General features: G+C 38.6%; 1 protein-coding gene across 1 annotated transcript in view; it reads right to left on the bottom strand.

The window, feature by feature from the left end:
* Smarcc1 (SWI/SNF related, matrix associated, actin dependent regulator of chromatin subfamily c member 1) overlaps positions 1 to 16709 on the bottom strand; it is a 130090-nt gene that overhangs the window by 61130 nt on the left and 52251 nt on the right. Inside the window, exons 10-14 of the mRNA XM_010624569.2 lie at positions 16034 to 16155; positions 11486 to 11610; positions 8326 to 8385; positions 4579 to 4616; positions 1649 to 1770 (exon numbers count right to left, since the gene is read on the bottom strand). Coding sequence (XP_010622871.1) covers positions 1649 to 1770; positions 4579 to 4616; positions 8326 to 8385; positions 11486 to 11610; positions 16034 to 16155 — 467 coding nt within the window. The remainder of the gene's footprint in view (positions 1 to 1648; positions 1771 to 4578; positions 4617 to 8325; positions 8386 to 11485; positions 11611 to 16033; positions 16156 to 16709) is intronic.

The raw sequence follows: 16709 nt of genomic DNA, 5'->3' as shown, positions 1-16709 counted from the left end.
GTAAGTAGGATGAGAGTAAGAGACTGTAAGTACCTCCAATTAACAACTCTGAAACTTGAACACTTGCTTCAAGGTGGCGCTAACCTCCTTCATAAAACAGTTCCATGCATGTGACTCACACCTCACTACCAATCTCACAACAGACGCTGTGACATGCAAAAGTGATCACACAGATCAAAGTGTTTATGTAACTTATAAAATCCTACATAGTACTATAACTTTTCCTTTTTCTAATTTTAGAGCAAAAGCACAATGGTTTTTCACACAAGTAATCTTGAACTATTCTAATAGTGTGTTCCTACAGTTGGTCAATTTAATGTAGTACTACTTTGGAATAAAAATAGCTGGAGCTTTGGGTCAGAGGTTGGGCTAACTGCCTCACAAGCACAAGGGCCCAAGATCAATCCCCAGTATGAAAAAATAAATCATTTAGCAAAAGCACCTAAAGGCAGAATGTTTTAAAAAGCAAATTATTGCTAAGCAAATTATGTCATACATTAATTAGGATTCTTTAATGAAAGAAAAACCAGAGTAAGTTATGAAACATTTTCACCTAATTGCATAAATACGATATTACGAAAACCAAAAATATAGGCATAAAAAATTTTGACAGTTAAAACAAGTAATTGCAAATAACAATACTTTCTGAATTAAAAGAAAATTTAAATGTAAATATAATGAAAAATGATTTTCAAAGAACTTGTATCTACTATATCCCAGCTTACATTAATGAAACCACTTGCAATACCACTCAGTTTTAAAGGCATGTAGAAAGTTCTTGGTATTTGAGACAGACAAAAATAAGCTAATAGCTCTAGTGAATCATCTACTATATTCTTTTCAATTGTCTTGCAGAGGGTATAGCTCAATGGTAGAATGTTTGGCTAGGCAGCCTGATGCCCTGGGTTTGATACTTAGCACAATAAAAAATAAGTACGTAAATAACATTTAAAAGACTTCTAGACACATATAGGTAATATTTAAAATAGCATCTATCATTAAAGAATGAAAACACGGCAAACAGTCACTAAGAGCAGGAGAAAAAGAGCTGGGGATTAGCTCAGTGGTTCCGCCGCCTGCCTCGCGAGCACAAGGACCTGGTTTCAATCCCTGGTACCAAAAAAGAACCATGATGTGGTGGCACACACCTGTGAGAGGCTCAACCTCCAGGATTACAAATTCAAACCCAGACCAGGCAACTTAGGTGAGACCCTGTTCCAAAAAAGTTGGGGAGTGGAAAAGGAGTGCAAAGGTCCTGGGTTCAACTCACAGTACTAAGGACAGAAGGAAGGAAGGAAACAAGCAAGAGGGAATAGAAACAGGAAATTACTGAGTAATGAAAGTGACTTCTGGGTAGTACATTTAACATTCTAAAACATCATACAATAAAAACATCGACATTTTGTAATTTTAACTATTCAAGCATTTGTCTCTCAATTACAGTTAAAGCTAAATGATTTGAGCTAAACATTAGAAAAAATTTCAACCCTATATTACAACAACTTTTGTCCTTGAATAATTTGAGAAGATATTCCAAAGACACAAATCACCTCCATCTGACACGGGACACAGGCAGCATGGCTTAAGCTGGTTTAAAGGGCAGGGCTCAGGACTCAGTTCCCCGCTTTGAGGGGAGAGGCCCACTTACCAGTTATAATCAAACCATGAGGCGTAGCTGGGAATAATAATGTGATTGGTCTGCTCCGTGACATTATCTTCACCAGGGTCAACTGACCGACCCTGATCACCTTTGCTAGGGTCTTCATCTTCCTACAGAAGAGAAGTCAAACTTCAGAGAAAGTATTACAGAGATGGAAATGTAACACTTCCGATAGTAGATCAGATAAAACAGGGCTAGGTGATTCAATTGCAGGGACCAAAAACATTTTAAAGATATTTTACGGCTTTAAGGTACAAAGCAGCTGGCTGGTCGAGGTAGACTTTATTTTTTTACAAGTGAAGGAACCAAAAACAAGTATCTCATAAGATTAATTAGCAAATTAATTGAAAAAAGCCTGTTTCTATAATCAAGAATTCAGCTTTACAGTTCAAATCTTTCTACAATAACCACCTTTTTCCTAATCCCAGACCACAAACCTAAATTACTGCTCCTCGGGTCATCTATGAGAAGGTCAAGGGTACTACAAGACTTTCCCACACTACTCATTTATTCCTTACAACCATACAATCTATGGGGGAGAAATGATCCACAAAATGAATAAAGTATAAATAGAACACAAAATTAGGAAGCCCAGCTGAGGGCCTAAGCGCTTCAATTACTAAAAATGATTTCTAATTTTTATTTGACTCAAGGCAATCTTGGAAGATGTTACTGTCTAAAATTTTTGCTTTGCTAATACAGTAATTAAAAATTCATTTATTGAGTCAAGCCACCACGTGATTGAAGCCAATAACTGCTCTTAAATAACGTTAACTAGAATTTACATTCAAATAGTTTCGTTCAATAGTCCCAAAAGTTTCCTTCTTGATTCAAAACTTTAAAAATGAGAATACCATACGTAACATGAATTTTTTTTAAATCTGTCTCCCTTCTTGGGCATTTCATAACATTAAATATTTTAACAAATCTAGACCAATCATCTCAGAATATCGTAAAAGTCTTAGCCAGGTGTGGTGGCACATGCTTGTAATTCCAGCCTTGAGGAGGCTGAGGTAGGAGGACCACGAGTTCTAAGACCAGCCTGAAATATACAGCAAGACACTGTCTGAAAAATTTTTTAAAAAGTATTTTAAAGTATGTGACTGATTCTTCATAATTAGCTTTTTAAAACTCAGAAATACTATAAAAAGCAGTGCAGTTTTGGGGTTTTTTGTTTCAAATAGTGGTTCTAAAGATTGAACCCAGGACTTTGACTATGCTAGGCAAGCACTTCAACAACCAGGTAAATCCCTAGGTCTTTAATTTTATTTTCAGACAGGTTCTTGGCTAAATTTCCCAGGATAACCTCAATTTGAGACCACCCTGCCCCTGCCTTTGGAGTAGCTGAGATTGTGTGTAGGCCACTGTGCCTGGGAAGTTTTTGACATCCAGAGTTAAACCTACTAATCTTTCAACTGTGGCCTTCTTACCCTTCTTAATCTTATGAAAAGGAAAAATTGGACAAGGTATTTAGCTTTAGCTCAGTCCTGCTGTACCTGCCTGGCAAGCACAAGGTCCTGAGTTTGGTCTCCGGTACTGGGGGGTGGGGGGGGGAAGGAAGACTGAAAGTACTGTAGAATAGGACACTAGAAAAGTACCTCCAACTCTTCAGGTTACACAACATTATGACTTGTATATGGATTCAAATCTCTTTATCTTTGGCATTCAAAAAAAAAATCTTATACTGGTTCTTTTGCCTGTTTATTTTCTCTCCATTTGCTCTGTATAATGACATCTTTTTATAAAAGTTATGTTTATTAATGAGTAGCTTTTTAGCTAAAGCAGTTTGATTTTACAGGAGAAAAAAAAACCATAACACCAGAGAAGAAAAATACGTGTAAGAATTTGGTGAAGTATTTTCCCTAGAAATTTATGTTCACTCCCTGAATATATAAGGAACACTGTTAATGTCAGTCTGTGGCATTCCTATGACAAAGAGAGAAAGAAAAGCAATCTCCAAAGCATACTGAAGAAGTTATTACAAGAAAGCCAGGGATCAATTACACTTAACACAGCTGACCATGACTGCCTGACTGAAACAATGGGGAAATTATTCCAAAGAAGTAAAAGTAGGGCCAGGGATTTAGCTCAGTGGCACTGTGCCTGTCTCACAAGTACAAGGTCCCGAGATCGATCTCTAGTACCGCCAGAAAAAAAAAAGTTAAAAGTCAATCCCTGCCTTAAATCAAACACGTCTGACAACATGATGATTGGTGGATCTTGTAAAGCAAAACTGATGAAATGAGAAGTGAATAAAATACTCAGGAAAGGTCAGGAGCATAATTCAAAGTCTATGTTAGCTGTGGATTAAAGTCATGCCAATAAAAAAGCAAGGCCAGGGATTTAGCTCAGTGGTTTTGACACCTGCTTCACAAGAGCAAGGTCCCTAGTTTGATCCCCAGTATCCGCCCCAAAAAAGGGCAAGAAAAATCAAGGCCAGCTCATCTGCACTGTTCAACACCTGAACAGTGTGGTCAGCTTCCACCGAGGGACCATGGAACCAGAAACCATACCACTGGAGGGACATTACCTGAGAAGACAATAAGATTCCTCTGAATAAAATTTTAGGGACTAAGGGAAGACAACTATCCTGGGAGAATATTAAACAGAAAATTCAGCCAGGCACATGGTGGCTTATACCTGCAGTTCCAGCTACCCAGGAAGCGAAAGCAGGAGGACTGCCTGGGGGGGGAGTGGATTTCAAACCAAAAGGGCCTCTTCTGGGGCCAGGGATTTAGATCAGTGGTTCTGCTGCCTGCCTTGCACGCACACGGTCCCAAGCTTGATCCCCCGTACAAAAAAATAAAACAACAACAACAAAAAAAAACCCACAAAAAAGGGCCTCTTCTAATTTAGTATTTCTGCTCAGTATATAGGACGGTAAAGAATGTCTTCTTCTACCAGGCCTAAATATTTACCTTTCCTCCTGCTGTGACTGTTTCTTCATCCTGTTCATCTGCAAAATCAAAACATGTGATTTAGAAACAAGCAAATGCTGTGTAGATTATCTCAAGTCTCTCCAGTCTAAACGCCGATGATGGACAAAGAGTAATGAACTCTAGCACTATTAAAGCTCAGCACTCTGAACATCCTAGTAAACTGTAATTTTACACAGAAATAGAGAAATTCAAAGTATAAGTAATGTAAAATTTGCAAGAAGTTATTATATTTAGCTAATATCATAGTGGTAAACTTCCTTAACAACAGGTAAGAGACTTGACAGGGCCTTTTGTTTTCTAAGAATTGATGAAACAGCAATTTTTCGGATTTCTGAGGAAGCTAACAAAGAAAGAGTAAAGAAAAACAGGCAGAGGGAGGAATGGAAGAAGGAATGAAATGAATCCTAGTAAGACTGTGACTACCTTGTGAGGATAGGGAATTCTAAGACCCAAATGTAAGAGTAAAGAAAAACAGGCAGAGGGAGGAATGGAAGAAGGAATGAAATGAATCCTAGTAAGACCTAGTAAGACTGTGACTACCTTGTGAGGATAGGGAATTCTAAGACCCAAATTCTACTCTTACATAAGAATAAGAGAAAACCTACATAAAATGTAAATGAGGAAGCTGATTTCCATAGTGAAAAGCAAAAGTGGCAATGTAGAAAGAGCATGAGGTTATGGAACAAATGATTACATATGAAATGCCTTTGATATTTTATGGTTCTAATCAATAATTATCTGTTAAGAAAGGTAGGCTTGCTGTGTCTGTGTTCACGCAGACAAGACGACTAAACGAACGCTCGCCCTCCTGAGAACCTGGGATTTCGGTATACACAGGTAGCACAGGCTACCTACGATGTCCAGATCAGCAATGAAACCTCGTGACATCTGGACCAGAGCTGAGTCTTCAGCGTGGACAGCTGCCAGGCTGCTTGACAGAAACGCTGCAATTACACTGCTGGGAAAGTACATTCTGTGACCAGTTTCTTACAACTTAAGCATCTCTCCTTATTCCAAAACACATTTCAAATGTAATGAGGTTTTTGTCCCTAAGGTAGTCTCAGTATCTGCTGGAAACTGATAACATATCAATGGGAGGGACACCCTCTTCTGAAAAGGTTAACAGTCAATTAATGTTCTCTTTCTCTTTTCTTTTCTAATGGGGACATGAGTCCTGGGTCTCACAGTGCAGCCCACACTGACCTGGAATTCCCAATCCTCCTGCCCCAGCCAAAGGCCAAGATGAAAGCCCAGGATAACAATTTCAAATTCAAAGACCCTAATGCTCTGGCCGTGACCAAACAGCATCTTTAGCCACAAGGCTACTGCCACATAAATGAGTGAATAAAACAAAGGTGAAAAAATTAAGTAAATAAGGCCAGAGTGCAAGCACAAGGAACTAAGTTCGATCCTGGGTATCCCCCCCTCAAAAAAGTTAAGTTAATAACTAGACAAGGAGCATCCTTTTATACTTACCACTAAAAACTTTCTTCTAGCTGGGCTCCCTAAACCTTTTCTAAAATTCTCTTCCATTTAACTCCACTGATTACCTCAGTTATACTGACATTTTCTACTCTACTCAAATTACAGATTGATTCCTTTTCAAAAACCATCTCTACATTATTTAAACTGTCACTTTGTTTAGCAAACCGTCCCAGGGTATAGTATCAAGTTTTAATCTTTTACTCTGTCAGTTTACTGGGAATAGAAGACAGCATATAATTAACATTTGCTCTGCCACAGATTCAGTACCTAAGTATGATTATAGAATAGGCAACATAAATTTATAGATAATATAAATAATTAAAGGCTATTCAAGATCTAGATTCCATTAATGATGTTGAAACAAGAAAGGTTTTGATGGTACTTCTTTCTTGTTTACATAACGCCTCCTTTATACTGTCATCAAGACATAAAAATAAAATCACCCACCAACACACACTGCTGTTGCATAAGCCAGGAAATACAGAAACGCAGGATGTATTTATGTATATATTTATTCACTACAGTTCTGGGCACAGTGCCCAGGGCCTTAGATACACTACGGAAGCACTCTATCTATGAGCTGCGTCTCCAGCTGTTTTTATATTTTGAGAGCAGGACTTACTAAGTTGCCAAGGTAGCCTCAAATTTGCAATCATCCTGCCTCAGACTCCCAAGCAGCTAGGGTTATAGACATGTGCATTTAATAAAAGTAGAAAAACACTTCCAAACACCCAATCCTATCTGCTCATTGAGAATCAATGCAACGCAAAATGGATGCAGAGTTATACCCATCTGGAGGCTGAGGGATGAGAAAGCAGAAATCTGTACATCTTCACTAAAAACTGTTTTTTTGGTACTGGGGATCAAACTCAGGCGCTTGCACTTGTAATGCAGGTGTGGTGCCACTAAGCTACATCACCAGCTCACACAAAAATTTTAAAAAAATGTCTTTACTATCTATGGCTGACTGAATCCCTGTATGTAGAACCCTTGGGTAAAGAAGGTCTACTATCTGCATGAATTACAAATGTGCAAAAAAAAAGAAAAAGAAAGAAAGAAAGAAAGAAAGAAAGAAAGAAAGAAAGAAAGAAAGAGAGAGAGAAAGAAAAACAAAAAGCCTACTGTATTTTCAGGTCATAGAGTACATAAGGTATGCAATATAGTGTAGCTTACATACATGGTATTGTGTTAGGTAAGTAATCCATCTAAAATGACTTAAAGTATATGGCAGATGTGCAGAGTGTAAGAAATTCTGAGTCCTCTTTTTTTTGTGTGGGGGAGGGGAGATACCAGGGATCAAACTCAGGACCTTGGGCTTGAAAGGTAGGCAGGGCACTACTGAGCTAAATCCCCAGCCCTCTATGTCAGAGGACATAGGATCCAAGAATTTTGATATTCACAGTTGTCATGAAGCCAGTCCCCCACGGATGCTGAACTTTAAAAGGAGAATGTCTTTCTCACTTTACACTGCTTAAGCATAACAATTTGGCTTACAAAGTGTTAACAGCAAAAAGATTTTGGTTTTAAAAATTCAAATTCAAGCGTGCATGGTGGAGCACACCTGTAGTTCCAACACTCAGGAGGCTGAGGCAGGAACATCACCAAGAGTTTGAGGCCAGCCTGAGCTGCATGGCAAGACATTGTCTCAAAAGACACAACAAGGAGCTGGGGATTTAGCTCAGTGGTTCCACTGCCTACCCTGCAAGTGCAAAGACCTGAGTTCGATCCCTGGTGCAAAACAAACAAACAAACAAACAAAAACAACCAACCAAACAACAACAAAAAACAAGGCCAGTGATTTGGCTCAGTGGTACCGCTACCTGCCTCACAAGCGCAAGGACCCAATTTCAATCCCCATGCCAAAAGAAACAAACAAACAAATCTCACCAAACCAAACCAAACCAAAAAACAGACCACAGATTCAAAATCTTCATGTATATTATAAAACAAGTATTTCAGGGAGACTGCAAAAGTACTTTAATTAGTATAAAACTCAGATATTCAAGTTTAAGTAAAACATTACCAATGTGTTAATTTGTAGAAAAACACTGCTCCCTGAGGGAGAGTTTAATGAGAATGAAAACAACAGATCATAGGAAATTAACTTTGTTAACACAGTAGCAACAGAATTGTGATGGTTCTGAAGATAGCTGCAGGATCTGGTGGGGGTAAGCATAGAACAGTTCTCAGTAAAAAAAGATGATCAATAGACAAAATAAGACAACTGGGTATTGTGTTTACCTAGATCTGCCACAGTTCCTCCTTTAACGGGTGTATTTTCACTATCTTTCTTTGGGTTTACTAGAAGACAAAACAAAAGTGTGCTTATTTTTAGCAAGAAACCAGGAAACATGATCAGAAACTACATACATCTTACTGTGACTCCAGCATAACTCACTACTCACCTCCCTGTAAAAACCACAAGCCCGGGTGTAAAACATGAACATTTAAGAGACTACATTCTCTACTTACTCAAGCAGCAATGTATTTCCATTATATAGATCTATTCACATGAAAGCACAAAAGGAATTTGTTTCTTCCCCGAAGTTTTTTTGTGCATCTGATTGCCATTTCTGTCCCATTAATTTATTCGGACATATCAACTGAATATCTAATATCCTTTACATACCCACAAAGATGGCAAAAATAATGCTGTTTTTTTAACTTGTAGATATAACATTCATGTTATCCACACCATGCTTATTCCTTCACACTTGCTTTGTCTCGTGTAACAGTATGCCTCTGTGATCACTTAAGAACAGAGTCTGAACTGTAACTCCTTCATTATTTCATGTCCACTATGCCCATGAGCAGACCGTAAGTTAACCAGCCCTACACGGAAGGCAAGTAATCTTCAGCAATTCACTAATTCAATAAAAAGCATTATTTTTGTCTGTGCATATAGTTACCCATGAAAACAAAAACTTGTATGATAAAATGTACACATTTTGAAATTTAATAGATACAGCCAAAACTGTGCTAAGAGGTGTCCCCATCAATTCAGACTTCCACCAGGAGCACAAGAGAGCAGCCATGTTCTAAAAACATTTACACTTTTTTAGTCACCTTTTAAGCTTTGAAAACCATCTTGGTTCAGTGAAGTTAGCCATTTATTCACATACCGACGGGCTCTGTATTTGTGATAAATTACTGGTAGGTAAGACTCTGACTTACATATATTTAATATTCTAGTGATTTACTTAAGTGAATATTTTCTGCTAGGCTAGTATATATTTAAACTGTATCAGGATTTGAAGTTTCATTTTACAGTTTTTTATTCACAAAGTTTAAATTTGAATATATGATACAGACAGGAATACTGAATATACTGGGTATTTTTGTTTTTTGAGATAGCCTTGCTATGTATTTCAGGCCAGCATCGAACTCACAACAATCCTCCTTCAGCCTCCCAAGAACTGGGATAACAGGTATGCACCACCATAGCTGGCAAATGTATTAAGTATTTATGGAACAGTCTGATCTTTTCCAGGAATGTGTGATGCCAAATTCATCACAAATGACATTCATGAAGAAACATGGATCAGTTTTAGAAGTGGCCATTCTACAACAACGGTTGATTCAGCCATTTCTGTGTCAAAAGCGAATTCATGAACCGTCGCCACAGACTCCCAGTATAAATAATTACCTGTTGGGGTACCATCGCATTCACATCTCTTTCACTTAAATCTTTTGACTACTTTTATACATTTTTTTTTCCTCTGTCAAATCAACTTAAAAATATACTGGTAAACGGCAAGTTTTTATTGCCTAACTTTTTATAATAAAATGATTTTTAGAATCAATGTTTTGAAAGAAATGGCTACGTTTCTGTATCTGAAGTCCTAAAAATACAACTGAGTGGACTTTTGTTGTTGTTTGTATTTTGAGACAGGGTCTTACTTTGTCGTACAGGCTGGCCCTGAATTCACTATTCAATCCAGGCTGGCCTCATACTTGTGCACTGTCTTGCCTCAGCCTAACCTAGTGCCATCATGCCTCGCACAACTGACTGCTTAAAAGAAAAAGGAATAATGAAAAAAAGACATGTTGTCAGGATGGTAATGCAGGTGAAACAAAATACACATAAACATCAAAAGATGGGAAAAGGCATGAATCAAATTATATTCTGGTAAACTTCTTGTATTTTTAGTTGAACTAGATGAGTCATTTTGAACAGATTTTCTATGCTAGACACATTAATGGATTGAATATTTGTCTCCCCAAAAATCATTCGTTGAAAGCCCATCTAATACGATGGCATTTGCAGGTGGGGCCTTGAAAGGTAAGGGGTCCATGAGGACAGAACCCTTATGAATGGGACCAGTGCACCTCAAGGAGGCCTCCTGTGTGCAGGGCCAGTGCTCGACCACTGAGCCACACACAAACATGCAGAGAGCCAAAGTACCAGCACTCCATCTCGTGTCACTTTTCATGTACTGTTTTCAGAGTCTCCTTATCCCTTCAATCTTCTCTTATTTTCTTCTGCAAATGCCTCATATTTTGAAATGTATCCTATTCTTGTACTATTCAGATCCAAAAAGCTTCTTATACTTTAAATTTTCTCCACAATTCTTGAGTCTAATGGTACTGTTTTCCTAGATTTTCTGTCCTTGCATAAAATTTAGATTAGATAGTTATATGCATTGTACATAGCTTTATCTAAATCTTACATTCTTATTTTTTAAGTTTTTCAATTTTTATTGCCCATAGAAAGAAATACAAAAGGTTAAGAGATGCGTGAGAGTAACTCAGTTCAAGGACTTAATTTTAGACCACATTTGAAAAAAACTGTAATTTGACTTCTGATAACCAGATAAAGTTCTAACTTTTCCTGTAACTTTTTTACAATAGTTAAAAAAAAAAACTCCAAAAACAATTATTAACTTTAATGACTTCATTTCTACTTCACGTTATTTCTAGCCACTGAAGAAATTCTGCATTACAGAGTTGGATGATCTGCAGGAGAACTATAAAACTGTGTGGTCCTTCCCTAGAAGCCACCCTCACCATAAAGATGGGTGGTGGCGGGGCTGGGGATTGAGCTCAGTGGTTCTGCAGCTTGCCTTGCAAGTGCAAGGACCCGAGTTCGATCCCCTCCCACCAAAAAAGAAAGAAAGAAAGAAAAAGGTGGGTGGTGGAGAGGGACAAATAAATGAAATGCCTGTCATGTGTCTTCTACTTCTGGAGTATAGCGGATTTTATTTCTAAAAATTTTATTACAGGCTCACTAAGGACACATATGAGTGGTCAATTAAAAAGAAACCATAAGGGCCAGGGATATGCTAAGTGGTTCTGCCGACTGCCTCAAAAGCACACGGTCCTGAGTTCGATCCCCAGTATCAAAAAACAAAAGTTATGCCCAGATGAAATGATCAGTAGCATTCCCATGAAGAATACAAACCGTTCTTAGGGAGCACTACTTCCTCTATATTGGGTACTGGTGTGGGGTCCTCCATGTCCTTGGTAAGATCCTCTTGCTCATCTTCCTCTTTCTGACTTCTGCGCTTCCCATAAAGACTAGTTTGGCTACAACAGACAAAACACATAAGATTAAAAGGAGACTAATATAGCTAAATACAGCAAACAATTTCCGATTGCTATCTTCATTATTGTTATTATCTACATCCAGAGTCACTTTTTTGTTTGTTTATTTTTGGTACCGGGGATTGAACTCGGCTCCTTGCACTTGGCAAGGCAGGCCACACCGAACTGCTGAGCTAAATCCCTGGCCCTCAGAGTCACTTTTGAAGCCAAGTAGTAGCCAAATTAGACACATTCCTCAAAGGAACTCTATAAACAGCTAAAAAAGACAAAAAAGCTTTTGGGTTTAATAAACCTCTACAAAGGCAGGCGCCAGTGCAGCCCAGCTCAGTTCTGCCTTAAATGACTCCATTCAACTTGCAGTTACTGTCCAGCTAAAAGCGTTCATGTTACAAAGAAGAAACTACAATGACTTCAAACCTACTATTTAAAGATATTTGGGCCCATTCTTAATGTGCCTTTGGGTTCAGGCATTATATGAAGGAGTTGTTTCCGAAATAAATAAAATGGTATTACTTATCTTTTAGAAAAAGAAAAAAGAAAAACAAACCTACACAGATGATCCAGGCATGGTGACACACACACTAGGGAGGCTGAAGCAAGAGGACTACCATGAGTTCAGCCAGCCAGTGAGTTTAACACCAGCCTAAACTACACACAAAGACCCTGTATGAAAATAGTAAACAAGCCCAAGCTGGGAATTTAGCTCAGTGGTGCCACTGCTGGCCTCAAAAGTAGAAGGTCCTGAGTTTCATCCCCAGTACCAAACAAACAAACAAACAAAAAAAGAGGACAGAAATCCTACCATTCAAATTATACAATACCTTGAAGGGAGCTTAAATTAAGCTAATAAAAGAATACTTGTTAAGGAAACAGCACAATCTCTCAAAGATATAGACAGCTGTGTTTTCCTGGCTCTTTTTAACAGGTATCACAAATTACAAAGTGATATCAGTGTAGTACTTATTCTCTTTTATAAATATTGCATTGTCTTTTCTCTGAGAATTAAAACAAACCATTATTTATCTTTAAAATTAATATGTCTTAAATGGACTCAACAAAAATGGGAATGACTTGTTTTTAAGAATAGTAAGGGTTGGACCAGGGATTTAGCTCAGCGGTTCAGTGGTCTGCCTTGCAAGCGCAAGGACCAGAGTCCAATCTCCAGTACCAAAAAAAAAGAATAGTAAGGGAGGGCTTGGGGATTTAGCTCAGTGGTTCCACCGCCTGCCTCGCAGGCACAAGGACCCAAGTTCGATCCCCAGTACCAAAAAAAAAAAAGAATAGTAAGGGATACTGGCCAAAAAGCATTACTTATCTCTTGTAATGTGATGTGTAACAATACAAAGGAATACAACAAACATGAAAAATAAAGTGAATAAAGGTTTAAAAATACCTCACAGAGGAAAGAAAAATACATTAAAGAGAAAGAATTAGGAAGGACTAAGAGGTGTGCTAAATCTTTACAAATTGAGAGAATTTGCAAAGAATTAGACAATATTTCAGGAAAAACAAGAAAGGATAGCTAACCTTAGCAAGGTGGTTCACACCTGTAATCCTAGTGTCTCAGAGGCTGAGGAAAGAGGATTCCAATTCAAGGCCCAGCGTGAGCAACTTTGCAAGACCTTATTTCAAAATAATAAATAAAAAGAACTAGGGATGGAGCTCAGTAGTAGAATGCCTGCCTACCATGCATGAGGCCCTGGGTTCAATAGGGTGGGTGGGAGGCATAAGCAAAAAGTAACTTGTTTGGAGTCATAATAGTAACCTAGAGTGCACTGATGAATACAATTTTAGGATACGTGCTTCTGAAGCGAGCGCAGCACTGATGTATACAAATGGGAATGGAGAAAAAGCTAACTGAGGCAGCATGCTAGGCCAGTCAAGCCCCATACTGCACAGACAATCCTAAGAGATCTCTTTAAAGAACAACAAGCTGCTATGGGTAAGAGTGAAGTACATAAAGTAAAGTTTTTTCCAAAATAAAAATTACAGGATGATTTTTGTTTGTTTGTTTGTTTTGGTACCAGGGATCAAACTTGGGACCTTGTGCTTGCAAGGCAGGCAGTGCAACCACTGAGCTAAATCACCAACTCCAGGATGATTTTTAAAAGCACACAAAGGTTTCAGGGAGGTAAATTTTTTGCGGGGTGGGTACCAGGGATCGAATTCTAGACCTTGCACTTGCGATGCAGGTGGCGGCAGCACTGAGCTAAATCCCTGGCCCAGAGAGGAAAAAATGCAGGGAAGATGAATAAAACTAAGATTAGAAAAACAGATTTCCCTATGCTCTTGTTAAATAGGAAATTAAGTACTATACAGTATCTCTCACTTGAGTGAGGCAAAGTACAATCAGTGAGAATAGAAAGGATGGGGCAAGGATTTAGCTCAGTGGTTCTGCTGCCTGCCTTGCAAGCGCAAGGTCCTGAGTTCGATCCCCGGTACCAAAAACAAGATGGACAAGGGAATGGATCTCTCCCAGTAGGGAAGCAGTCCAAGGGAACAAGGGCAAGAGGAGGAAGGGGGAAGGGGAAGCAAGTCAAATAAAGGTGTACCATGTACAGGAACCTATAACCTCAATGAATATAAACATTATGTGCATAACATGAACTAAGACTAATAATCTCAACAAGAATGAAAACTGAGGTAGGGGAATTAGAAGGGGCGAGGGGAAGGATTTTTTTTTTAAGGGCTGTAAGTTATACCTACTGCAAACATGTAGTAATAAAAAGTTAATTAAAATAAAGAAATAAAATGTTTTTTTCCTGATGCTGGAGATTAACCCATGGGCACAAGCATGCTAAGTATACGCTCTACCTCTAAGCTCTCCTGAGCTCAGGAAAAATTGAAAATGAGAAAAGTCCTGTCCATCAAAGGTAAATGTCCAGTAAAAGTACAGCTGTGAATACATGAGGCCCTGGATTCAATCCCTAAGTACAGGGCTGAAAAAGCAGATGTATACTCAAGAAAACTCAATTTAGCAGGCTTCATACTCAGGGTCACAGGTAAAGGCCACCCTGGGGAGTCTCCTGCATATTACATCTCAATCCAACAAATACTAGCTGCGCTGGTGTCCAAGTCAGCTCAATAATTTTGAAACCATTCCTCACAAAGATCTCAGGGAGCTCTAAAATCTGAACATCAGATTCAGTTAGAAACTTAAAGAGGAAAAGCCACTTTTAAAGTTTTAAACTTTGATGTCACAATACATGTCGTTTAACAGAAATAACAAAATCTAACTTAGGATTACTACTGGTTCTTTAATGTTGAATATGAAGGTAAGAATTTGTTGTTTTGTTTTTTATGTTCCTCTAAAGCTTTGTATACGTAATTATTGTCTGCACAGCTCAGGGACTGAGTGCTCCTATATCATATGTGAAGCTCTGAGGTGCACCCCCATCTCAAATAACAAAAACATAAAAATAAAAATGTGCTTCTGATAACCTTACCCTTCAGGAAATAACACAATTCAAGATATGTTCAAGAAAAGCAAATGACAATTTGCTAGAGAGAAAAGTCTACATAAGGAAGCTAACTGAATGCAAGATGTCAAGTAGATCATTACAATCCAGCTAGCTAGAAATCAAAGTTTATCATATGAAAATAAATTTCTCAACACATGCTTAAAGAAAAATAATTTTTGCAAACTCTTATTTTCTAAGACAAAACCACAACTTTTGCAAAATTATATAAAAATACTCTGAGACAGACAAACCTGAAATTTTATTTAATATGTAATAAATTCTTAAGCATAATCTATCACAAGTAAGTATACATTTCTGGGCCAAGGATTTAGCTCAGTGATACCATACCTGCCTTGCAAGCACAAGGTCCTAAGTTCGATCCCCAGAACCAAAAAAATAAAAGTACACATTTCAGATCAGGCAGTAGAAGGGTTTGATGGTCCTAAGTTCGATCCCCAGAACCAAAAAATAAAAGTACACATTTCAGATCAGGCATTGTAGAAGGGTTTGAATAAGTCTCATTCAAGCCCTACTGCAACCCACTCAGGAGGAACCACAACTCTCAGTCCAGCAAAGCAGAGAATACTGGTCTGAGCAAAGACCATGCCATCGCACTGTGCAGAACATGTAATAGCTACGAGTTCTGTAAGTCAGTCTGATCAAACTGCACAAGTCACATGAGAGACATTTTAAGTATGGGAAACCTTTTACCAGTTAGATTTCTCAGTGCATACTGACCTACAGAAATAACACTCTTCAAAGTGCCTTTGGATAAATACAACATAAAATGCTTTAAATACAATAGTCCACAAGTATAAACTATCAAAAACTCAACTAGTCCAAGTCTGACTTCAGTCAGTCAGTGAAACTTCCAAAGTAAATGTAAAATGTCTCCAAGCCCTGGGGAGGTTTTGCTGTCTTCTGAGTTGTGCCGCAGTTCTTACCCCTTTTTGCCACTTTTCTTCCGTGATTCTGTGGGTGTAGGAGGGGGAGGCGAAGGAGAATGCTTCCTCTTCCGAGCGTTAGCTGATGCTTTCCGATCTCTTCTCTCTGGACTTCTGACTGGCTAGGAAGAAGTAAATGGAAATGAGTATCAGCTGACTCCCTACTTCCTCAAGTTCTACAAACTCCTGTTCCAAGCCACTTGGTGAGAGTAAATGAAAGTCACAAGACCACTATGCAAGAAGACACTTACATGCCCTGCTAGGTGATATGCTGTCACGGGGACTCCCAGCAGGGTCCCACAGGGACTTGAGCCATGCTGTCACCCAGACAAACCCAGACCTCACACAGCGTGAAACTGCTAGAGCTCTCATTTGGCTCCTCCAAACAGGTCACCAGTCACAGAATCATGGCCCAATGGAAATGCACCACTGCAGAAACCACTCAGGCTACGGGTACAGCTCAGTGGTGGAGCGCTTGACTAGCACCTAAGAGGTGCTGGGCTCCATCCCTGTACACGTGTGCACACGCACACGTGTACACACACTCTAAGGTCAAGCAAATGTATACGCCTATCTATTGTGGGGACCTCAGCATTTAGGACAGGCCACGTACATGTACCAATTACCCACAGTGAATGTAAATTTTGAGTCACAAACATGAATTAAAAAAAAAAAA

This window comes from Fukomys damarensis, unplaced genomic scaffold (genome assembly GCF_012274545.1).
Source record: "Fukomys damarensis isolate Sample0158 unplaced genomic scaffold, DMR_v1.0_HiC HiC_scaffold_12, whole genome shotgun sequence".
Lineage (NCBI taxonomy): Eukaryota > Metazoa > Chordata > Mammalia > Rodentia > Bathyergidae > Fukomys > Fukomys damarensis.
Note: the sequence above shows the minus strand (reverse complement) of the source record. Positions and strands in the feature narration are given on the sequence as shown.